Raw genomic sequence first — 26239 nt, forward strand, 5'->3', positions numbered from 1 at the left:
CTCTCCGGGTTCTGAATCTTGGCAATACTCTACTCGAGAGGGTTGTGAATGCTCCATGTATTCTTTTGCTAACTAGAGGAATATTATCCATGATCTTATGAATGGGGCAGGTTCAAAGGGCCATCTGCAAAAATTGAGCCAGGCAACTGCCAGTAAATGAAGCTCCTTTTTCAGTTGGGTATCCTTCTGCCTTCTCAGTTCCTACTTTATGGTGCTATTAGTCTGGCACAGTCAGAGCAGGAATTCCCCATTTCACAAATTGCCTGAGAAATTCCACCCACGATATACACAAGATCTCCACCCCCTGCAGTCAGATAAGAGCCAAAGCATTTCCAACTGTCAATACAGTAACTGACGCCAATTCCAAAATGCTGACTACCCAAAGTGCAAATAAATAGTTGACATGTCTGAAATTGACCGCAAGCGCATTTACATTTCACATTAACAACAGTTGGAACCTCTTCTGCAGTAGTACCGGCTCACTGCTGGAGATGGGACAAGGACAAAGTTGGGCGATTTGAGGAAATGGCTCATGCTTTATTGGACAATGCAAGGCAAAGATTAGGAAGATATTCTCTTCCCAAACACTGGCATGCATGTTGAAACGCACAAACCGAGTTGTCATTAAATTTCACTGCGGTGCAAACTGAAAGCGAGAGGCATTTGGTAGAAAGCAGATCTAGTTCCCTGATCCTAGTTAAAACAGACACAGTACCTCAGAATAATAATTGACAGAGCCAGAATGCTGTTCCCTAGCTTACTAAAGTATTGATATTGTCAAAACATAGACACACACAAATACGAATGACGGCACATTCTTTTCTAATCCTCATTTAAAGAATTTACGTAATCTGAGATTTGCCAAACTTGCTCTAATTGTTTTAGTTTACAGACTGAAAAGATGACAGAGCCAAATCAATTGATTAATATTGTAATAGGCAAAATTAAAATAATCTACAATTATTCTCTTGTCAAGGTGGTTTGTTCTCCCTTGACCACTTCTGATGACTATTAGCATTCCCACCAAATACCCAGCTTTTGCAGTTGCGCTGACATTGGCATAGTTCCTAATACTTTGTTTCAATGCAAAGTCAGTTAGCATACACGACATAAAATACAAGAGTCTTTCAAAGGGGCTTTAAGGACGTAATTCAATCCAAATTAAAAACCTTCTTTTGTTGGAGCCTCACAGCCTGTGCCAACCATTAGAGCTGTTATATGAATACCAAGTTTCTGTGGTTACCTCCATATTTGCATTTTCCCCACCTGGCAACATGCAGACTGACAGTTAAAAGATCTCATATAGTCTGCTGTTTTATTTCAAAATTTTCTCCTCGCTGTTTGCCTAGCTTCTATGTTCAAAGGATAATGAGGCATGATTAGAATTTGAAACCAGAATAGAGTAGGAGGGATAAATAGGCGGGTAGTGTCTAGGGGAGAGGAGTGGGCATGTGCAGTATGGTTTGATTGAAGATTGAGTTTGTTTATATTGATGTTTGCACATTTTTGTTATCTGTAACTGTTTACAATGTCAAAAAATATCTCAATAGAATTGTTTGTTTAAAAAAAAGAATTTGAAACCAGAAACCAGTGTTAAAGCTGTAGAAATATTTTGTACCTCACCATTTTCCAGGTGCTCCTCTTTCATTACAAACATTCACATTGCCATTGGGTGGATTTACATACTTACTTAAAGCAGCAAAAGTAAAAAAGCCTCAATGAGCTAAATGTTTCCCTTTTGTGTTAGAGTTTCCACAGTTTGTTCCCAAAATACAATTTTTTTCCAAAGATATTTAATTCTAAACATACATCAACAAAAACAACAGCCCAAGACATAAGCTTGTACAATTTCTTCTCCTTTTAATCCACCCCCCCCCCCCCCCCCCCGTCCCCGCGACGAACAGTTCCTCGAATAAAGTCATGAACGGCCTCCACCTCACTTCGAAGCCCTCTTCATTTTTTTTATAAATAAACATTTTGTTGAGGCATTTTTTGGGGCATTGTAACAGCAGCAATATAAACCATGTACATGAGAATATAAACATAGTGCAAATACCACCTCCCTCCCCCACAGGTCTCACCATTAATTAACGCCAAATCTACACTAACCTGCCCCCCCCCCCCCCCCCCCCCCCCCGCTGACGATTAATTTTCCGCGAAGAAGTCGATGAACGGTCGCCACCTCCGGCGAACCCAACAGTGACCCTCTCAAGGCGAACTTGATTTTCTCCAAACAGAAAAAGCTGGCCATGTCCGATAGCCAGATCTCCGACTTCGGGGGCTTTGAGTCCCTCCATGCTAGTAGTATCCGTCTCCAGGCTACCAGGGAAGCAAAGGCCAGAACATCGGCCTCTTTCTCCTCCTGGATTCCCGGACCTTGCGACACTCCGAAAATCGCCACCTCTGGACTCAATGCCACCCTTGTTTTTAATACCTTGAACATGACATCAGCAAACCCCTACCAAAATCCCCTAAGCTTCGGACATGCCCAGAACATGTGTACATGGTTCGCTGGTCCTCCTGCACATTTTGCACACCTGTCTTCCACCACAAAGAATCTGCTCATCCAGGCCACTATCATGTGGGCCCGGTGAACGACCTTGAATTGAATCAGGCTGAGCCTGGCACAAGTTGCGGTCACATTGACTCTACTCAACGCATCCGCCCAAAGGCCCTCTTCTATCTCCCCCCCAGCTCCTCCTCCCACTTTCGCTTCAGCTCCTTGGTCTGCGTCTCCTCTGATCCCATGAGTTCCTTGTAGATGTCCGAGATACTCCCTTCTCCTACCCACCTCTGGAAACTACCCTGTCCTGAATCCCCCTTAGCGGTAGGAGCGGGAAGGTTGATGCCGGTCTACGCAGAAAGTCCCGCATCTGCAGGTATCTAAATTTGTTTTCCCTCACCAATGCAAACTTCTCCTCCAGTGCCCTCATACTCGGAAAGGTCCCCTCTATAAATAAGTCCCCCATCCTCTCAATCCCCGCTCTCTGCCATATTGGGAACCCCCCATCCATACTCCCCGGGGCAAACCGGTGATTATCGCAGTTTGGAGACCAGACCGATGTTCCCTCTGCTCCCACATGTCTCCTACATTGCCCCCAAATTCTCAGGCCCGCCTCCACCATGGGACTGGTGGAGTACCACGCCGGCGGGAACGGCAGAGGCGCAGTTACCAGCACTCCCATACTTGTGCCCTTGCAGGACGCCGCCTACGCACCCATGCCGCTCTCTCCCCCGCCCCCCCCCCCCACCAGCCACTTCCTAATCGTGGTTATATTAGCCGCCCAGTAATAATTGCTAAAGTTCAGCAGCGCCAGCCCACCCTCGCCCCGACTCCGCTCAAGCATAACCCTCCTCACTCGCGGGAACTTGCCCCTCCCCCACACGAAGCCCGCAATAGCTTTATTGACCCGCTTAAAAAAGGACCGTGGAATAACGATGGGGAGATATTGGAATATAAACAGGAATCTCAGGAGGACCATCATTTTCACCGTCTGGACTCTCCCAGCTAGAGACACCAGGGGCGAAATTCTCCGGAAACGGCGCGATGTCCGCCGACTGGCGCCCAAAACGGCGCAAATCAGACGGGCATTGCGCCGCCCCAAAATTGCGGAATGCTCCGCATCTTTGGGGGCCGAGCCCCAACCTTGAGGGGCTAGGTCAGCGGCGGACGAATTTCCGCCCCGCCAGCTGGCAGAAAAGGCCTTTGGTGCCCCGCCAGCTGGCGCGGAAATGGCATCTCCGGGCGAGGCATGCGCAGGAGCGTGTGCGGCCGCTGACAGCTTCCCACGCATGTGCAGTGGAGGGAGTCTCTTCCGCCTCCGCCATGGTGGAGACCGTGGCGAAGGCGGAAGGGAAAGAGTGCCCCCACGGCACAGGCCTGCCCGCGGATCGGTGGGCCCCGATCGCGGGCCAGGCCACCGTGGGGGCACCCCCCCGGGGCCAGATTGCCCCGCGCCCCCCCCAGGACCCCGGAGCCCGCCCGCGCCGCCTTGTCCTGCCGGTAAGGTAGGTGGTTTAATTTACGCCGGCGGGACAGGCATTTTAGCGGCGGGAATCGGCCCATCCGGGCCGGAGAATCGAGCGGGGGTGCCCGCCAACCGGCGCGATTCCCGCCACCCGCCGAATCTCCGGTGCTAGCCCCCGGCGATTCTCCGACCCCCTCTCGCCCCAGGAATGCATCCCATCTCCGGAAATCATCTTTCATCTGATCCACCAACCGGGCCAAGTTCAATTTATGTAGCCGGTCCCAATCCCGTGCTACTTGAATACCTAGGTACCTGAATGTGTCCTACCAACCTAAACGGCAGCTTCCCCAGTCGCCTCCCCTGGCCCCTCTCCTGGACCGCAAACATCTCTCTCTTCCCCATATTCAGCTTATACCCAGAGAACGGCCAAATTCCCCTAGGATTCCCACAATTTCTTACATCCCTTCAATTGGATCTGAAACATACAGGAGCAGGTCATCCGCATAAAGCGAGACTCTGTGGCCCGCCCCCCCCCCCACCCCCGGACCAGCCCCTTGAAGCTCTCAGAGCAATTGCCAGCGGCTCTATAGCCAGCGCAAACAGCAGTGGGGGGAGGGGGCATCCCTGTCTCGTCCCCCGGTGCAGTCTAAAATAGTCCCAAGCCGTCCTGTTCGTCCACACACTTGCCACAGGAGCCTGGTACAGCAACCTGACTCAGTCAATAAAGCCCCTCCCAAATGTGAACCGCACCAGAACCTCCCATAAATAATCCCATTCAACGCGGTCTTTTTCCACATCCATTGCGACCACTACCTCCACCTCCCTACTTTCCGGGGGCATCATGATCACATTTAACAGCCTTCTTACATTGGCCACCAGCTGCCTGCCCTTAACGAACCCCGTCTGATCCTCCACAATAACGTTCGCTACACAATCCTCAATCCTGGAGGACAAAATTTTGGCCAACAGTTTGGTGTCTGCATTCAACACGGATATCGGCCTGTAGGACCCACATAGCTCCGGGTTCTTGTCCCGTTTCAGGATAAGCGAAATCGTGGCCTGTGGCATCATCTAGGGCAGTACCCCTCTTTCCCTTGCCTCATTAAACACCTTCATCAGCACCGGTCCCTGTGGTGATATACATCACTGTAAGTACACAAAGGGTAATGTACATACACTACACCTAGCTAGACACTAGAGGGAACACCAGAGACATGACACACAGTCAACCAATAGGTCAGTTACATAGGACACGACCAATGGGCAGTCACAATACACACAGAGGTGACACCACCACAGGAGGGCATTACACCAACCCATATAAAAAGGACACAACACACATGATCTTCCTCTTTCCAGTGGAGACTCTCAGTGAGCACAGACACAGGGTTGATTGAAACACATCACTCCCACCACGTGGATTGTAGCAGACTGGTTTGTCAGTCTGAGTAGCTATAGAAGGATTAACAGTTGCGTCGAATCCAACTAGGAGAATTGTTAATAGTTTAATAAACGTGTTAAAGCTATCTCCAAGTCTGAACCTTCCTTTGTCAGAGTGCACATCAAGGAAGCAGCTTATGCTATGACAAGAGCCTTCATCAGCATTGGTCCCAATATCCCAGAAAAAGTTTTATTGAACTCCGCTGGGTACCCGCCCGGTCCCGGGGCCTTACCCGGCTGCATGGCCTTCAAGCCCTCCACCATCTCTTCCAACCCGATCAGGGCCCCCAGTCCCTCTACCAGCTCCCCGTCCACCTTCAGGAAAGTCAGCCCCTCCAGGAAGTGCCTCATCCCCTCTGGCGCCGTAGGGGATTCCGACCTGTACAGCCTGCTGTAGAAATCCCTAAATGCCTTACTCACCCCTGCCGATTTCCCAACCAAGTTCCCATCCCCGTCAATAACTTTCCCTATTTCTCTAGCTGCCTCCCACTTACTGAGCTGCTGTGCAAGCATCCTGCTAGCCTTCTCCCCATGCTCATAGATCGCCCCCTTCACCTTTCTGAGCTGTTCCACTGCCCTCCCTGTGGTTAACAAGCCGAATTCCGCCTGTAGCCTCCGCCATTCCCTTAAAAATCTTATCTCTGGAGTCTCCGCGTACCTCCTGTCAACTTGTAGAATCTCTTTTACCAGTCAGTCCGTCTCTGCCCTGTCCCTGTGAGCCCGGATCGAGATCAGCTCCCCTCCCACCCCTGCCTTCAGCGCTTCCCAGACCACCGCTACGGAGACTTCCCCTGTATCATTTACCTGCAGGTAATTTTGTATGCATTTCCTCAAGCCTCTCTCACACTGCTTCGTCCACCAACAGCCCTACATCTAACCTCCATTGCGGGAGCCGATTGCTATCTTTACTAACCTGCAGGTCAACCCAGTGTGGAGCATGGTCCGAAATCGTAATCGCCGAGTACCCCGTGTCCACCACCCCTGCCAGCAAGGCCCTACCCAAAATAAAGAAATCGATCCGAGAGTATACCTTATGCACGTGGGAGTAAAAGGAGAACTCCTTCACCCACGGCTGCCTAAATCTCCACGGATCCACCACCCCCATCTGCTCCATGAACCCTTTCAGTTCCTTTGCCATTGTTGGCACCCTGCCAGTTTTCAAGCATGACAGATCCAGGCCGGGATCAATAACTGTATTAAAGTCCCCTCCCATGCCCAGCTTGTGCGAGTCCAGATCCGGTATGTTCCCCAGCATCCTCTTTATGAATTCCACGTCATCCCAATTTGGCGCATACACATTAACCAGCACTACCTTCATCCCCTCCAGCTTACCACTAACCATAATATATCGACCTCCCACATCCGAAACTATTCTACCCACCTCAAATATCACACGCTTATTAATCAAGATCGCAACCCCTCTAGTTTTTTTGTCCAGCCCTGAGTGGAAGACCTGACTGACCCAGCCTCTCCTCAATCTAACCTGGTCCACTACTCTAAGGTCCGTCTCCTGTAACATTACCACGTCCGCCTTCAGTCCCTTCAGGTGCACGAACACACGTGCCCTCTTAACCGGCGCATTTAACCCTCGAACATTCCAGGTGATCAGCCCGGTTGGGGGGCAAAGTGCCCCCCCCCGCCGATCAGCCACCCCCTTTCTTGGGCCCGCCTCCGGCCCATGCACCGCACCACCTCCGGCCCACCCCCCCAGCCACACCCACCACCGACCTCTTCTCAGTCCCTCAACCGAAGTCCCTCCCTCGTCAGCAGAACAACTACCACCCCCTCCCCCCCCATCAACACCACGCTGAAACCGAACCCATACAATAAACTAAACATGTGCACACCCCCACTGCGCTTCCGTGAGCTAGCTCACCCAGCTAGCGTGGTGGCCCCCGCCCTCGGCGCCAAATAGTCTCCCAGCTATTGTTCCCTCACTCCCCTTCCCCCCGCTCATACAAACAAATTCCCTCATCTAACGATCCCCACACAATCACCCAACTGCAAGAAAAACACCGAAACCCAAACAAGCACGTCCCTATCCCACAAAAGTGCACATCAAAGCAAAAAGCATTGCCAACATTCACCAGAAAGAAAACCCGAAAACAAAAAACTTTATCCCCCACTTCTTAAACAGAGCTCAAAAACAGAAGAGAAAAAATAAAAAACCAATATAAGCCAGCAAGTTGCATCAAAGTTCAAACGTTCTCAGCCTACCACCAGTCCTTTTCTTTTTGCGAAGTCCAGCGCGTCTTCAGGTGACTCAAGATAATGATGCTGGTCCACATATGTGACCCAGAGACAAGACGGATACAGCAGTCCAAACTTCACCTGTTCCTTGAAGAAGATTGATTTAATTTGGTTAAAACCTGCCCTTTTCCACCTCCACACTCAGGTCCTGGTAAACCCACAGGATACTGTTGTCCCACTTATAGCTCCGCGTTCGTGTGGCCCACTGAAGGATACATTCCTTGTCCAGGAACCTGTGGAATCTCACCACCATTGCCCTCGGAGGGTCCCCCGTTCGCGGCTTCCTCGCAAGCACCTATACGCCCTGTCCACCTCCAAGGGTCGGGAGAATGCCCCATCCCCCAGCAGCTTCTCAAACATACCTGCTATGTATGCCCTAGCATCAGCTCCCTCAGCCCCCTCCAGGAGCCTGACAATTCTTACGTTCTGCCGGCGGGACCTATTCTCTAGGTCCTCCACCTTCTCCAGAAGCCTCTTCTGCTGGTCCCTCAACATCCCCACCTCCAGCTCCACCGCAGTTTGATGTTCCTCCTGCTCAGCCAGTGCCTTCTCAACCTTCTGGATCGCCCGATCCTGGGCGTCCAATCTGTGTTCCAGCCGATCAATCGACTCTTTAATCGGGTCCAGGCAGTCCCGTTTCTGCTTGGCAAAGCCGTCCTGGATGACCTGCATCAGCTGCTCCGTTGATCGCTGGGCCGACACCCCAGGGGGCCGGTCCTCGGCCATGCTGTCTCCTGCTGCAGCTTCAGCACAGTCCTTGCCTGTCTTTTTATTTCTGTCTTTTCGTGCACTTCTGGTTCTTTTCTCCATACACCGATACGTGGAAACGGTGCCCAATTGCCTCAGCCTTCGAATTTACAGTTTAAAAACGGAAAAATGTCTGGGGGGGGTGGGGGAGGCCCAAAAGACCGACCAGAGCGGGAGCCACCAAATGTGCGACTTACTCCTCCATAGCCGCCACCGGAAGTCCTCTCTTCATTTTTTAATAAAATATAGTGTACCCAATTCATTTCTTCCAATTAAACTCACAGGAGGAGGTTGAGTTCACTCGCTGTATTGCCTCAGACCAGAGTCCCCATCCTACCTTCCTCCCCAACTCGTCCTCCACTTAAACTTTATCCTTACCACCCGTGTCTTGCTCTGCTCTCCCAACCATCCGTACATGGCCCCAATCTTGCCCTCCCCCAAGTCATCATGGCCCACTGATGCATTACCTGAATCCCCAAATACCTGAACCACTCTCTCGCCACCTTAAATGGTAGCGCTCCCAAATTGGCCCCCCCCCCCCCGCCCCGTCGCATTGACAAGAAACACCTTGCTCTTCCCTATTTTCAACTTATAACCGGAGAAGGCATCAAATCTCTCCAACAGGCCCATAATTCTGGCCATACTTTCCTGCGGGACCGATACAAAGAACAGATCATATGCATACAGTGACACCAGCCCCTACCCCCCCCCTTGCAATCTCTCGCCACTCAGCCAACGCCCAAAGGGCCATCGCCAAGGGCTAAATCGCCAACACAAATAACAATGGCAACAGCGGGCACCCCTGCTTCGTTCCCCTATGTAACCCAAAATACCCCAAACTCGTCTCATTCGTACGCACACCAGCCACTGGGGACGCACACAAAAGTCAAACCCACGCCATAAACTTCGGCCCAAACCCTAAACCTCTCCAGAATTTCGAACAGATACCTCCACTCTACCCAATCAAAAGTCTTCTCTAAATAGATACAATAACCTCAGGTACCCGCCCCTCCGACGGAGTTATAATTACATTCAGCAGCCTTCAATACTCTGGAGAACTGCCTACCCTTCACAAAGCCCGTTTGGTCATCAGAGACCACCTGTGACACACCCTCCAACCCAACACGCCAACACCTTCGCCAGTACTTTCACGTCTATGTTCAACAAAGAAATGGGCCTGTAGGACCCACACTCCAGTGGGTCCTTCACCTTTTTCAGGATGAACGAGATTGACGCCTGTGACAATGCTGCTGGCAACTCACCCCTCTCCACTGCCTCACTGAAAATCCCCAACAAGTGGGGGGTCAGCTCTATTGAAATCTGCTTATAAAAATCTGCCAGAAAGCCGTACGGCCCTGGGGCCTTGCCCGACTGCATCCTAACAATCCATCACTTCCTTTAGCCCCAATGACTCCTCCAGTGCCTGCCTCTTCCCCTCCTCCAGCTCTGGGAACTCCAGAAACCACCTCATATCCCCAGCCTCTCCCACCGGCTCAGCCTTATACAACTCCTCGTAGAACACCCTGAACACCTCATTTATCTTTTCCGATTCCGGCACCAGCTCCCCCTTCTCTGCCATGACCTGCAAAATATCCCCTGACGCTGTACATAGCAATATGACCTCCAACCAGCTGGTGGCATCAGACATTGGTCAATTGACATGGGACACTCGCCAATTGGTAGTAAGGACAGTCGCACATCGGGAAGTTCCAGGAGAGTTCAAACAGTAACCTAGTCTGTATAGTGTTCTGTTTGTTATCTTTCCACATCAGTTCTAGTTAAGTCACCAGATGTTCTGTGTGCATCATTGCAATGGCAAGGTCACAGAACACAACACTGCCAGAGGAAATGGTTGAGGCAGGGACATTGACAACATTTAAAAGGCATTTGGCCAGGTACATTGATAGGAAAAGTTTAGAGGGATATGGGCCAAATGCAGGCAAATGGGGTTAGCTTAGATGGGCTTTTTGGTTGGCATGGACCAGTTTGGGTGGAAGGGCCTGTCTCTGTGCCGTAGATTCTATGGTTCCATGATCCTATGCTTGGGAAATGCCAATTGGAGTCTCGATAAAGTTGTGAGTGGGGTTAAAAAGTCAAACAGACCTGCTTAACACGTAAACCTAACCATTCTTATTCTGTAATTTTTCAGGACAAAAGAATTCGACCTGCAATAGGCCCAACAGCACTTGCAATTGACTGCACCATTCCAAAAGAACTTCATTGATCCTTCTACCTTAACTTCCTACATTTCCTTCTTTTACATGAACCACGTGTGGAACTGGATAATAAACTATTTAAAAGTAAATTATTTTCCAAATCGGTTCCCTGCAATGTTTTTGCTCATTCCTACCCAAAAGAATCATAACGTTATCTGGAAAGTTTGATTTCTTTAGTCCCACACTCTTGGTTTGTGTCATATCAAAATATTCAATACAGCCAATTAATTATGACCAGGTTGTAAAACATAATTAGTGAGACGAGTCTTTTTCCAGCTTTAGTTTTACGGTTCAACACGTAAATCTATATTTATTTCTCGCCCTCTTCAATTGCTACTGGAAAAAGTCAGCTCACATATAAAGTGGGTTTCCCACTTTATACTGTGCAACATCAGAAAATACGATTCCAGCAATGCCAATATTGTGTAGCACCAAAGAGAGACCAATTTTCTGACCTGTTTATACATCTTTCCCTTTTCTAAAGTGTTGATTTTGTCCCACTGCAGCATACCCGTAGCATCCAGTCTTCTGAAGGGCCTGGAAAAATAAAACAACTATTAGATAAAAGGGAGGAATCCCTTAGCAGATTTATCAGCGCGGTGTAACGGTCATGCCCGACTCGGGGAGCGATGCTGCCAGTAAATCTTGCAAGAGGCCTCTCGCAAGATTTACCCAGCTGGCCACGCCTTGTGCGATCTAACGGGATCTTGCGAGACGGGCGCGATCTGTATTTGGCAAATTTGCATATCAACGTGAGCAGCCAGTCTCACTTTAATATGCACTCGCTGGATTTAAAACTGGCACCCCGATCTCTTCCTACATTGGCGTGCGGATCGCCTCAATGCAGGAAATGAGACTAAGTGCGGCCTCGGCAGGGGTTCCCCACTGAGGCCCCCAAATAAAACAGAGTCCTGTTAGCTAGCGGAGTCTCTCCCGGCACTGCAAGCGCTGGGGAATACCCGGCTAAACACCCTCGACAAAGGATTCGGTTTAATTTCCATTAGATAGTACCCAATATCTGTTATTAGATTCCAAGTAGCCAGATATAGTTATACAGAAAACATAGTAACACAAAAACACACTTACTTTATACTGTTAATTTAGGGAAAGTATTCTTTTCCTTCTAATCAGCTTTGTGAAGAAGGTTTACTGGACTCTTTTACACATTTGGCTTATATACCAGAAATCCAATCTTTACACACTTTCACGAGCATCTATTTATAGAAGCACATTACAAACATGCACCTACTAATCCATCTGCTACAATTTTAATCTGCCCCTATTTACAGGGCACAAGTGAATCGGCAGTTAATATCCACCATCCACATATAATTAATATACAATGTATGTTCCTCTCAATGCAGATGGCTGGTTACATTAAAATATTTTTAATTATGCTTGCAAACAATTCTGTACATTGAAAATTGCATTAGTCAGGAAGAGTTACCGTTTAACAGCGGTCTACAATTCGTCACAATTATTTGTTACAGTTTCTATCAGAATAGTTAAAACCATCTTTCTTTCCCTTTCCCCATTTACAATTCCACTTTGTGATGAATGGTTACTGTACCTTAACACCATGTAGGTGATGCCCCTTTAAGGCCGGGTTTGGAACCCTGGGGGACTCCGCCTCTGGCTCTGCCCACCAGGGTGCCATATATAAGGTGACGCTCTGTAGGTGGCACTCAGTAAGCACACGTCTCGGTCACTGACTAGTTCTCTGTTTATTAAAGCCTTCATTTACCATTCTACACTCTCGTGTCGTTATTGAGTGTACTACACACTTACTTGCGCTTATCCGTAAAAAAGCCTGGTTTGTCAGCTTGGACGATCACCAAATCAAAAAGATCTCGCCAATCCTTTCCCACCATATGTTTCATTCCTTTATCACTGTGCAGAAAGAGGTGTAGGAAATAATTAGAGTTATGTCACCAGTAATCATGTGACAAATAATAGAGATGCATTGGTTTACAACAAATAACACACTTGTAACTTTTATTTCAAAGCACAACCTATCAATCTTGTTAGACTTCAGGCTTTCGGTAGCATGCCATAAATAGTCTAGTAACAAAAGCTTGTCAATGTTCAAACTCTTCTTGCAGCTTTATGATGATCCAAGTTAGATTTATAATTTATGTCAAGGGACATGTCATCCCCAGCAGTGAAACAGTTTCACAAGTTCGGCTGACTTGATATCTCGACACACAAGTTACATGTTTATCCCTTCAAGTCCTGACAGGTTGTATTTATATCACTCTAAATTCATGCAACATCGATAGTGCAGAGATACACAGAAACCTTCACAGCTCATTGATCAAACGTATCTCACTCCCTTCCCCCACTGGCAAAAAATTGGATCTGTTGGAAATTAGGTTGGCCCATCCACGTCCAGGTCCAATCCGCTTTTTTATTAAAAGGTTTGCGAAAATCCGACCCTTTAAGTAATTGAGGGAAATAGCATAGATGCATTTAAGGGGAAACTAGACAAGTACATGAAGGAAAAAGGAATATAAAAGTGAGAGAATGTACGGGGGAAGGGGGTTTGAACACCAAAATAGATCTGTTGGGCCCAATGTCCTATTTCTATACTGTAGAATTCTTTGTAATGCTGCTGCTATTATCAAAACCTAACTTCAGCAGCTCCTTTAGAGACACAGTCAGTTTCTCAGTTCAAATTTTCAAGATCACATTTATTTGCCACTGCTTTGGAGGGGTCACAGTACTAAGAATGGGTCAGCCCTGAACAACTCATTTTACTCCATTATGTGACACATTTGAACTTCAGGTATTTTGGAGTACACAGCTGCAGGCATGTCAGCAAATTGAGACCTTGAGATTAGGGGACCCAGCATGATTTCCAGTCTGTTCAAGGACAAAACCCGTCATGATGTTCCTGCCTCCCATCTTGAATTTCTAATGTGCAATTCTGGATTACAAAGTTCGACATCAGGAGTTAAAAAGTCTGCAGGTTCTATCCCGGAGTGTCAAATGGGAAATTAGGGGTCAATTCTGCCAACCAATCAGATCATGGCTATATATTCCAGGTTTATTTTATTCTTTCATGAATTGTGAGCGTAGCTGGCAAGGCCAGCATTAGTTACCCATTCCTAACTGCCCTCAAGAAGGTGGTGGTGAGCTGCCTTCTTGAAATGCTGCAGTTCATCTGGGGCAGGTGCACCCCCAGTGCTATTAGGAGGGGAGTTCCTCGGTCAATGCTGGGTGCTCCATCTAGCTGTATTCCTCTTGGACTACTCAATAGTGGTTTAGTACAACTAAGTGGCTTTCTAGGCCATTTCAGAGGGCAATTAGGCATCAGCAACATAGAAGGAGGAAAGGATCATGGCGCTTTCATTCATATTTTCATTAAAACTGATCTAATGGATCATTTTAATTTGCATAGACATGCAGCAAGCTCACAAATACTGCTCTTTAGACTATAACATTTTAGTTAACAATCCACTTTTCCAAACTATATTCAAAAGGATAACAAACTTCTGGTGTGAGTTCTTCTTTAACTTACCACCTCTCTGCCATAAGTCACAGCCTTATAAAAACAAAAGAATTTTCTAGCAAAGATGACAACTTTATCAGCTCCTAACATTCCTGACGTTGGCCCCTTCTTACAACAAACATACAAAATAGGAGCAGAGGTAGCCCATTCGGCCCCTCAAGCCTGCTCCATCATTCAATATGATCTTGGCTGAACAGTTTAGTGTGTTAAGTTTCTTCCCACCTACCTCGATAAGCTTTGCCTAGCCCAACAAGAATCTATCTACCTCTATTCAATTATCCTGCCTCCACTGCCTTCTGAGGCAGAGAGTTCTAAAGTTGCACAACCTTTTGAGAGAAAAAGTTTCTCCTCATCTCTGCCCTAAAAGAGCGATTGGATTGGATTTGCCAAGGGACAGTGAAAAGTATTGTTTTGCATACAGTCCAGGCAGATAGTTCCATTCTATACATGAAAAAACATCGGACATATGATAGATACACAATGTAAATACATGGACACAGTCATCAGGTGAAGCATACGGAGTATAGTACGACTCAGTAAAGAAGATGCGTGGAGAGATCAGTTCAGTCCTTAAGAGGGTCATTCAGGAGTTGGTAACAGCAGGGAAGAAGTCGTTTTTGAATCGGTTAGTGTGTAACCTCAAACTTTTATATCCCCTGCCAGATGGAAAAGGTTGGAAGAGAGAATAACCTGGGTGGGAGGGCTCTTTGATTATGCTGCCCGCTTTCCCAAGGCAGCGGGAGGTGTAGACAGAGTCAATGGATGGGAGGCAGGTTTGTGTGATGGACTGGGCTGTGTTCTTGACTCTGTTGTTTTTTATGGTTGCTATACCAGGCTGTGATACAGCCAGATAGGATGCTTTCTGTAGTGCATCTGTAAATGTTGGCAATAGTCAGTATAGACATGCCAAATTTCCTTAGTTTCCTGAGGAAGTATAGGCTATGTTGTGCTTTCTTGGTCGTAGCGTCAACGTGGTTGGACCAGGACAGATTTTTGGTGATGTGCACACGTCGGAATTTGAAGCTGCCAACCATCGTTGCCTCAGCACCATTGATGCAGACAGGGGTGTGTATGATACTTTGCTTCCTGAAGTCAATGACCAGCTCTTTAATTTTGCTGACATTGAGGGAGATATTGTTGTTGTTACACCACTCCACTAGGTTCTCTATCTACCTCCTGTACTCTGACTCATCGTTGTTCGAGATCCGACCCACTATGGGCGTGTCATCACAGACTTCTAGTTGGAGCCAGAGACAAATCTTTCCACACAGGGAGTACAGTAGGAGGCTGAGTACACAGCCTTGAAGCCCCAGTATTGAGGACATATCGTGAAAGAGGTGTTGTTGTTTATCCTTATTGATTGTGGTCAATGGGTCAGAAGGTCGAGGATCCAGTTGCAGAGGGAGAAGCCAAGTCCGAGGTTTTGGAGTTTTGATATGAGCTTGGCTGTGATTATGGTGTCGAAAGTGGAGCTGTAATCAATGAATAGGAGTCAGATGTAGGAGTTCTTGTTGTCAATATGCTCCAGGGATGAGTGTAGGCCCAGGAAGATAGAGTCTGCTGTGGACCGGTTGTGGCGTTATGCAAATTTCAGTAGATCAAGGCATTCTGGGAGTTGATGTGTCTCATAACCAAACTCTCGAAGCACTTCATAATGATAGATGTCAAGGCCATTGGATGGTAGTCGTTGAGACATGATGGCTGGTTCTTCTTTAGCACCGACCGGTGTATGATGGTGGCCTTTTTGAAGTAGGTGGGAACATCAGAATGGAGTAGGGAGAGGGTGAAGATGTCCGCAAACACACCCGCCAGTTGGTCCGCGCAGGACCAGGGACCCCATCAGGACCTGTCACTTTCCGAGGGTTCACTTTCAAGAAGGCCGATCTGACTTTGGAAGCCTTGAAGGTAGGTATGGGTGTGTTCGAGACTGTTGGGGCAGTTGACAACAGTTTGTTGGTTTGCTACTCGAAGTGGGCATAGAATACATTGAGTTCATTGGGGAGGGGTTAATACCCTCCAAGAGGTTCAGTGCAGGGCGGGAAGTGAGAGGTTTTACCAGGACGTCTAAACTGTCATTAGATAAAAAGTAATTTGGAAAATTCCCTTTGAATTATGATGGTTTGAATCTATTTACCAGTTACTTAGAATGAAGCTGCTTAAGGATGCTGGCAATAGGTATACTTTCATTTCCCCATTCATTATTGCCATACTAGATTGGAACAGAGAAGCACATACAATCTGAACACAAAGATGTGGATACCGTCTTATGTGTTAAAATAGTTAACCAACAGGGCAGCACGGTGGCGGCACTGCAGTCTCACGGCGCTGAGGTCCCAGGTTCGATCCTGGCTCTGGGTCACTGTCCGTGTGGAGTTTGCACATTCTCCCCGTGTTTGCGTGGGTTTTGCCCCCACAACCCAAAGATGTGCAAGGTAGGTGGATTGAACATGCTAAAACTGGCCTTTAATTGGAAAAAATGAATTGGGTACTCTAAATTTATTTTATTTTTTTTAAAAGAAAAAAATAGTTAACCAACAACAGTTGAGCAATTAATGTTACTGTGACTTTTTGCAAGCCACCGTTTTGGTTAGCATTGAGCCACATGGTCCTCTTGACCATGAAGGAAAGGCATCAACCCATCCTCAAATTGCTTTTTAAAATTCATTCATTCATGTGGGCTGGGCCAGCATTTATTGCCCATCCCTATATGCCCTTGAACTGAGTGCATTTCAGAGGGCAGTTCTTTTTTAAAAGAACAAAACCACATTGCTGTGGATCTGGAGTCACATGTGGGTCAGACCAGGTCACAATGGCAGATTTCCTTCCCTAAAAGTCCTTAGTGAACAAGGTGGGTCATTATGACATTCAGCAATGGTTTCATGGTCATCATTAGACTTTTAATTCCAGATTTTTATTGAATTCTACATTTCACCATCTGCTTGTGACAATACCACAATGCCACCACCTCCAGGTCACATAAATCTTTAAACTGATTATTCACAATTTCTAGTGGTACTGGGGAGCTCTTGATGGGTCATTTCATATCTCATTCAGGCACCCATGTGATCTTGTTATCTAAATCACATAAAACATAAGAAAAATAACCCTGCATCCAGGATAGTAACGCCATGCCAGAAGGATTATGATTCTGGAATTAAAATGGTAAACAACATAGGTGACAAAACAATGCAGGTGACAAAAGTTAGCACTTACACAAAGTTGAAGGGGCTGTTGGTTATGAGGAAGAGCTTCTTTCCATTATTAATCAGGCGGTTTAGGACAGCATATGTTTCATCTCCATGAAGAATGTATTTCTCTGCAATTGGTGTGGGAAGAAAGAGATCATCACTCCATTCCAATACAAATACTGAGCACTCTCTTTGCTTCAAGACCTGACTTCTGACGCACCTCCTAATTTTTCAGAATTTTGCTGACAACATTGGGCCAAATCCTCTGGTCTCCAGATCTCCGAATACTAGGACTGAAAGTGAGCCCCATCTCTTATTTTGAGTCCAATTCATTTAAGATCACTATTCCCACTCCATTATTTAACAAATCTTTCAAACCTATTGAAAACATCACACAAACCAGGCAGATGACTGCACAACTAGAGTCGGATGTGGGAATTGAGTGGATTTGATTATGGGAACTATGGCTGTGTTCATCATGCGGGATAACTTGAGGGCAGAAAATAAATTAGAGATAAGATAAGTCAAGAGGGCTCTTGTTCAGTACCAAAGTTAATGTCACAGAGTTTCTTTTTTTAAATAAATTTGGAGTATCCAATTCATTTTTTCCAATTAAGGGGCAATTTAGCTTGGCCAATCCCTCTACCCTGCACATCTTTGGGTTATGGGGTCGAAACCCACGCAAACACGGGGAGAATGTGCAAGCTCCACACAGACAGTGACCCAGAGCCGGGATCGAACTTGGGATCTCGGTGCCGTGAGGCAGCTGTGCTAACCACTGCACCACCGTGCTGCCCATGGCACGGAGTTTCTGAGCAGCACTGATCATTGGATTATCTCTGTGGTCATAAACACTCTCGACACGATACTGCTAGGCATTTCTACTGGAGCTTTCCGAGCCCAGCTCTCACAGTAATGTGCATCATTTCAGGAACTCCTTTAAAGCAGAGTACAGTCAGCGGAAGACAGGACACACTTTCATTTTAAATGGTACTAGTTGCCGTATGGCAAGTTTAAAGGTCCAGTTTGAATGTGGATGAGTGGGATAGTCGGGTTGAGATGTTAGTCATGTGGGTTGAGGCAATTCTGTAGTTGCCCAGGTGACTAGATTTTAATCTGTCTAATGTTCCTCAGTAACTACCTAGGTAAGTGCCGTGGATTTTTCCAAAGTCTCCAGCTCTGGCTCAGGCAAAGGGTCCCAGTGAGCAGGGAAATTGCCCATCAGAAGTTGAAACTATCCAGACAATTTCTATCTAGTTCTGCATGTCAGGACCTCCACAGGGTGCCAACGCACATCTTCAGTTGTATGTACAGTCTCTGATGATCAGGAGACCAGAGAATTTGGCCGAATGAGTCAGGTTTATTCTCAGGCCAGTGGTGAATTAATGATGGGAATTGCCTTTTGAAATCCTATAATTCAGCATATCCCATTCCAGGGGCGTCATTCTCCGACCCCCCCCGCCGGGTTGGAGAATCGCCGGGGGCTGCCGTGAATCACGCCCCCGCCGGTTGCCGAAGTCTCCAGTACCGGATATTCGGCGGGGGCGGGAATCGGGCCGCACCGGTTGGCGCGCCCCCCCGCTGGATTCTCCGGCCCGGATGGGCCGAAGTCCCGCCGATAAATTGCCTGTCCCGCCGGCGTGGGTTAAACCACCTTTTGAACAGCGGGACAAGGCGGCGTGGGTGGGCTCCGGGGTCCTGGGGGGGGGGGCGCGGGGCGATCTGGCCCCGGGGGGTGCCCCCACGGTGGCCTGGCCTGCGATCGGGGCCCACCGATCCGCGGGCGGGCCTGTGCCGTGGGGGCACTCTTTCCCTTCCGCCTCCGCCACGGTCTCCACCATGGCGGAGGCGGAAGAGACTCCCTCCACTGCGCATGCGCGGGAAACTGTCAGCGGCCGCAGGCGCTCCCACGCATGCGCCGCCCCGATATGTCATTTCCGCGCCAGCTGGCGGGGCAACAAAGGCTGTTTCCGCCAGCTGGCGGGGCGGAAATTCCTCCGGCGTCGGCCTAGCCCCTCAATGTTGGAGCTCGGCCCCCAAAGATGCGGAGCATTTCGCACCTTTGGGGCGGCGCGATGCCCGTCTGATTGGCGCCGTTTTGGGTGCCAGTCGGCGGACATCGCGCCGTTTGGGGAGAATTTCGCCCCAGATATCTAATTCACTTTCCAAGGTCAGCATGTTCAATGTTTGTTACTTACCCAGGTCCTTTTCAATCCAGTCGTACATCATTCCCTTGACATGAACGCTAGTTACAGCATCCTGAAAGTACAGAAAGAATCAGCCAAGAGTTGAACATTTAAGAAGTCTTTGTTCCTTCATGGTATGATAAATCTATAATATAAAAATCATATAATATAAAAATCATATATCCTAAATTATTGGTCCCCATTACCCACCAACAATGATATGCTTTTAGGAAACCCTGGGTGCCAATTACTCCTACAAGAGGACTGCACCTCCAGCTGTGTTAGCTTAATTCCACCTTCCTTAACAGTAACTTAAACCAATCAAACAGTTTACACATCCACAGTCCAGCTAATCCTTTCTTACTCAGTAAACCGCCACCAAGAATTCCCTGGCATCAGGCCTCTACCACTTTCTAGCAGTTGCCCAGGCTGTCAATATGGCAGAAGGAAAAGATGATGAGTTCTTGCCATTAACCTTTTCAGCCTGCACTGCACCCTCTCTATATGTATCCGGGCTATAATTCTGTTAAATTTCACCTCAAATTAAAAATAATGGCCATGAATACCTTCTCAAACCTCTATTTTAACCAAAATGTTCACACAATTAATGAATGTCTAGATCCGGAGTAAGAACTCAACAATTTTCAATTTGTAAAACTGTGAGGAAATGTTACTGCATCACAGGTGTGATAACTCTGACTCAGTTATGTTAAAACAAACTTTAATTTATTCTCAGAATTAACCACATTAGCTCGCAACAAAGAAATAGCTTTACAAGTAGAAGAAACCTTGGGCGCTATTCTCCCCCCCCCCCCCCCATGCCGGGTGGGAGAATCGTCAATGCGCCGCGCGAATCGCGCCACGCCGCCCCGGCCCCGCACGCGATTCTCCCACCCCCTGGAAACCAGCGGCGCGCAATTCGCACCGGGCCGCTCGGAGAACCGGCGAGCGGCGATTCTCCCGCCGGATGGGCCGAGCGGCCGCTACGACACGAAAGGTTCCCGCCTGCGCCGGCCGCCCCTGGTCGCTGCCGGCGGGAACTCTGCGGGAACGTTGGGGGGTGGGGGGGCGGCTTCTTCACCAGGGTGGCCTCCAATGGGGTCTGGCCCGCGATCGGGGCTCACCGATCGGCAGGCCGGCCTCTCCCACCCCCCACCCCCCGGGCCTACCTCCTTCCGTGCGCGGCCACAGAACACCGGCTCCATGTTGGTGAGGAGCCGGCGTGCGTAAGACGTTCCCCACGCATGCGCAGGATGGCGCCGCCCAATTGCGCATGCGCAGGATTCGGCTGCCCCAACTGCAGTGGATAAGGTTTATAAAATGGCAAAGCTGTTAAATTATTTAAATAGCCCCCCTGTGGGGGTCAGAATAGGTCGTGTCCGGGCCCTGTTTGCGCCATCGTGAAACGCGACGGCGCAAATACTTGGCCTGAATATTACTTGGCCTTAACTTACTTCCTAAACCTGCCACGATATTCCAATTAAGTAAACTAATATATAATTGATGGCATTCATGCATAAAGTTAACAACCAGGGTTCTACTAATTTTTCTCTGTGCAGAGTCTTTTGTGAGAGAACATTTCGGGGCCAAACTGAAATGCCCCTGTTCAGATTAAAGTACTAGGACCTGCTGACTCGTCAAACAGACCTGGCCCCTCTCATTAACTACATAGTCTGTATCCAAAGTGCAAGACATTCTTTTGTCTCTTGACTTGTTTAGCCAAGACCACACACTATACCCCTCATAATTCTCTACACCCCAAGGTTCCTTCAACCTAACAATATTCCATCAGCTAGATATCTGTAAACAACTAAATGGTTTGAGGCTATTAGTAGAACACTTTAGCTGCAAATCAATGATTACCTCACTTTTACAACACCTTATCACTGCTCTAGCAGTTATACTGTCTGTATGCATCTTAACCCAGGTTTTAATGACATTACTGCAAAAAATATTTAAAAAGACAATTTCTTACATTCAATAACAGAGGAATTAATCTATTCCAAGTAAATATGCTAAATAATGACACAATTAGATAAAAGCCTAGATTTTCCCAAGAGTGGAGTAGAGTCCCGGGACTTTGAAGAAGGCGGATGTGACCCAGATTCATATGTTCTGCTCCCATTTCAAACAGATCCTATTTGGACCAGGGGTAAGAGAGGTAGGTCATGATTCAAACCCAAACTCAGCAGGGCCATTGAAACTCAGTGCTGAGTTCAAACAGAACCCACTTTTGCTGGAGCAAGGACTTTATCTGCATGAATTGCAAATATTTAGAATAGCCGTAAATGCTCGTGAAGAGTGGATAAGGTTTATAAAATGGAAAAACTGTTAAATTATTTAAATAGCCTGCCCTTAAACTGCTTGCCCATACTGGAGATGAAATGAATCTCTGCTCTTCTATACCTAGACAATTGCTGTTTATTCACACAATTAATCCTAAGAGTTATAATTGTAGTATTATTACTCCTGGGCTGTTTCCACAACCTATCATTATCACAATGGGGGGGGGGGGGGGGGGCTGCTGTAAGTTTGGTTTATTAACAACTCAGGGGTTATTAATGAGTGAACTGTCTTTGAAATGGGGCTTGAGAACCATCGAATAGAATTCCTACTGTGCAGAGGGAGGCCATTCGGCCCATTGAGTCCACGCCGACCCTCTGAAAAAGCACCTCATCTAGGCCCACTTCCCCGCCCTGTCTCCATAACCCCATCAAACCTGCACATCTTTGGACACTAAAGGGCAATTTTAACATGGCCAATCCACCAAACCTGCACTTCTTTGGACTGTGGGAGGAAGCCGGAGCACCCGAAGGAAACCTACACAGACGCTGGGAGAAAGTGCAAATTCCAGACAATCACCCAAGGCAGGAATTGAACCTGGGTGCCTGGCACTGTTAAAGGAGCAATGTTAACCACTGTGCCTACCCATTTGTTATGAACACAAATATTTGTTTTTACAAGGAGTTGCGTACTAAGTTATAGAATTGCACGGATGGGTTTTCATGAATGAGAACCCTTTCTTTATATATCATGAAGCTTGTAATAGATATTCAGAACAATATTATTTAGATTCAGCGTGGATTTTGAGGTCTTCCCATGGTGGATGTTGGGTGAGTTGGCATGAAGGGTATATTGGCAAAAAGGTGGAACGGGCTCGAGTTGACACCAAGTCAGAATAGAGAGTATAAGGTGGGTTGGCATGAGTGGGCATGTGGAGTGGGTGGGAGGGGTGTGACAATGAGACCTATAGAGCCTAATGTTTAAGAAAATCACCTGGGCTTAATTTGGGATGAATGGCTATAAGTTGCAAATCCTCACTGGTGATGGAGGGCCTCACAAAACATGGACTTACATTCAAGCCCAAACCCCTCCTTGTGGTAGCCCAGGTTTTTGTCCATGTGTGTGAGCTCCCATTGAATCTACCAAGAAATAATGGCTATTTCCAGAGACTGTTTGTGTATAGCCTCCCATAATGCCTTTAAGGAGTCATTAAAGGCCTTTTTATGTGATTTAAATGACTTATCAGAAGGCTTTCATATTATGTCAGGTGGATGTACCTTTAAGAAATGGGTGTTTATCAAATAGCTTCAGTGATGTCAATGTGTGGGTGGAGCTGGGCTGTCGGTCTGTCGTTTACTTTGGTTTGAGCTGAAAAGCTGCTTTGTGGCTCTGTTTTTGGTTTTGTTTTCAGAGTTGGAGAGCTGTATTCAAAGCAAGCAGATGTGTAATGATCTTTCTCTCTAGAAACTAAAGAATGTCTTCAGCTCACTTGATGATTTCAAAGTAATACCTGTTTCTATAGAGAATTTAAACCTGCTGTCTTTGTTAAAAAAGGGTTTAACTTATGGATGTTGCTAGGAAAGGTATTAAGGGTTACCTACAGAGTATTGTTTCTGTGGGGTTATGCGTGTTGGTGGTTGATAAGATGTTTACTGTGTGTTTATAAAATGTTAACTGGGTTCATAGAATAAACATTGTTTTGTTTTAAAAATACTTACGGTCTCTGTTGCATAGCACCTGGAGAGTGGACCCTTGTGCTCCCCATAACCAAAATCTATTAAAAGTTGTCTGTCAGGTAAACTCCCATGATATACTTTGGAGTTTTCTAAACCCTGGCCCATAATACTAACCTCATCTTCAAATAAATCAAACAACGACAAGACAACGGATTGACATAAATCGGAGGGCATGGAGGACAACCTGAAATGGGAAAGCTGCTTCGTAATAATACACACAGAGCATTGCAGCACAGAAAATCCTGCAGCCACTGAGTCCCAGAAAGTAGCAGTCTACATTTGTCCCAATCTTAACAAACATATTGGGGAGGCTGAAGGGAATTTAATGAAGGGAATGGTTACACATGGAGTACGTGTCAACCTATTCCTGATATAAAATCCACCTGATGAATGATCCATGTGGTCTAAGAGTCACTGGAATTAAAATAGAACAGCAGTTGCAAACATGACAACATTGAACTGCCACCTCAGCATTACACGTCTGTTGAGAGAAGTTAATGAAGTTAACCCTGTGGTCTTTATTTTATTGCAATTCTTGTTATTGAAATTAAAAAGTCAAATCTTTGTACAACCAACTTTCCACATGGTTAAAGTGTAAAACCACTTTCATTTAATAACAATGAAAAGCTCAAATCTTTTCAAACTCTGTTCAGGAGCAAAGAAGGAGTCAGCATAATCCTTTCTAGTGTTAGTAGCAAACATCTGGGAAATATTGACCACCCTGTCATGATATGCAGACATGCACATAATGAGATACAGACAGGCAGCTAATGAACAGAAAGAACAGGACATAACCAATCAGCAGGCAGAAAACTTGGGGGTGGTTTTCCACTATAAAAGGCACGAGGCACTCACACTCCGCCTCTTTCCACCAGTGACATCTACAGAGTGAGTGCGGTGTATATATCACATAACGCATACAGCACGTGGCTAAGAGCTAGTCTGGTTCAGTCAGACAGAGAGATCACACTTAGGTTAGCAGAGAGACGAACTCAGAGAACTGTGCTAACTGTGTGACAGGTTCAATAAATCAAATTGAACTAACTTCAAGGTCTGGAGTCTATTTCAGTTATAGCTGCATCCTGTGTTATCTCAGTGTGCTTAACACGACATGGTACCAGTAGACTGCTATCCTTAAGTGGCTTACCTCAATCTGTTCCGTGACGACCAGCAAAGGCATCCCGGCATCATGGAGAAGATCCAGCCTCCTCAACTGCTGCGGACCTCCGCCAATCTCAGTGCCAACTGGCGGACTTTCAAGCAAAGGTTTCTGCTGTACATCAAAGCCTCAGACCTCGAGGGTGTGTCTGATACAAGGACGATCGCGCTTCTCCTCTCAACTGCGGGGGATCAAGCCATCCAAATCTTTAACTCGTTTAACTTCACCGAAGGCCAGGACAAGGCAAAGTTTCAGACCATCCTGGACAAGTTTGATAGTCATTGTGAAGTGGACACCAATGAAATCTTCGAGTGCTATGTATTTCAACAACGCCTACAAGGTAAAGACGAATCTTTCAACTCCTTCCTAACTAATCTCCGTCTACTAGCGCTATCCTGCAACTTTGGTGATATTGCTGACTCCATGATCATGGACAAATCGTTTTTGGCATTCACTCTGATCCTCAGAGAGCAGCTTTTAAAAATCAAGCATATGAGCCTGGCAGTCGAGATTGAAACGTGTACAGTGCACGAGCACGCCAAAAATCGGTATTCTCAATACAAATCGGCTGAACTGAAAACCTTGCCTCCCACGTGGCAGAGAGTGTGCAGGCCATTGCCCGGATTTAGTGCCCTCGGCCTTGATGAAAGCGGCCATTTTGCGCGCTCTTCCCGGAGCCCCACACATACGCGATGCAAATGGGATAACGAAGCGGCCGATCACCACTGCGCAGGAGCGAACGTCTGCCGACCGCATTGCGCATCTGCGACGACGCACGGAGCGTAACGACGTCATGACGTGCCCGAACTATGGCACCACCCACTTAAAGAAACACTGCCCTGCAAGAGGCAGGCGCTGTTTAAATTGCAGGAAGCCTAGACACTATGCAGCCTTGTGCAGGTCTGCACCACCAGTCAAGGGCCAGCGATCCCAACTCCAACGCAGGCGCGTTCGGAATGTCCAGCAAGGTTTACAGGATTCTGATCCTGGCAGCATTACGGATCCAGAGGACGATTGCCTGGAGTCCCCCTACCATGTGGGCATCACCACCACACGTGAACATGCCTCACCGACATCATCACGGAGCCTGCCCATCCTCGCTGTGGATTCTGTGGACGAATGGCGTGCGGTGATGCAAGTAAATCAATGCTCTATCCAGATCAAGCTGGACACAGGTGCTTCTGCCAATCTCCTTACACAGGCTGATTTCAACAGCATCAAGAAGCCACCCAAGCTCCTTCCAGCAGCCTGCCAGGGCTAAATCGCTGGCTTTGAAAGCAGACCAAGGCAGGCCAGCAGCAAGGTTCAATTACCGTAACAGCCTCCCCGAACAGGCGCCGGAATGTGGCGACTAGGGGCTTTTCACAGTAACTTCATTTGAAGCCTACTTGTGACAATAAGCGATTTTCATTTTCATTCATTTCATTTCAATGCCATCACAGCACTGGGATCCTGCCATCTGCTTGTCTTCAACAGGAGCATTCACGCAAGGCTAAGGTTTGAAATCGTCAAGTCAGACAGGGCCTCCCTGCTTGGCGCGCATGCATGAAGCAGC

At 47.3% G+C, this 26239-nt stretch overlaps 1 protein-coding gene across 1 annotated transcript in view; it reads right to left on the reverse strand.

The window, feature by feature from the left end:
• The window catches only part of LOC140388469 (5'-nucleotidase domain-containing protein 2-like), a 108444-nt gene that overhangs the window by 23467 nt on the left and 58738 nt on the right, over positions 1–26239 (reverse strand). The window contains exons 7-10 of the mRNA XM_072472660.1: positions 19519–19579; positions 17346–17448; positions 12410–12511; positions 11077–11158 (exon numbers count right to left, since the gene is read on the reverse strand). Coding sequence (XP_072328761.1) covers positions 11077–11158; positions 12410–12511; positions 17346–17448; positions 19519–19579 — 348 coding nt within the window. The remainder of the gene's footprint in view (positions 1–11076; positions 11159–12409; positions 12512–17345; positions 17449–19518; positions 19580–26239) is intronic.

Source organism: Scyliorhinus torazame, chromosome 13, assembly GCF_047496885.1.
Source record: "Scyliorhinus torazame isolate Kashiwa2021f chromosome 13, sScyTor2.1, whole genome shotgun sequence".
NCBI lineage: Eukaryota > Metazoa > Chordata > Chondrichthyes > Carcharhiniformes > Scyliorhinidae > Scyliorhinus > Scyliorhinus torazame.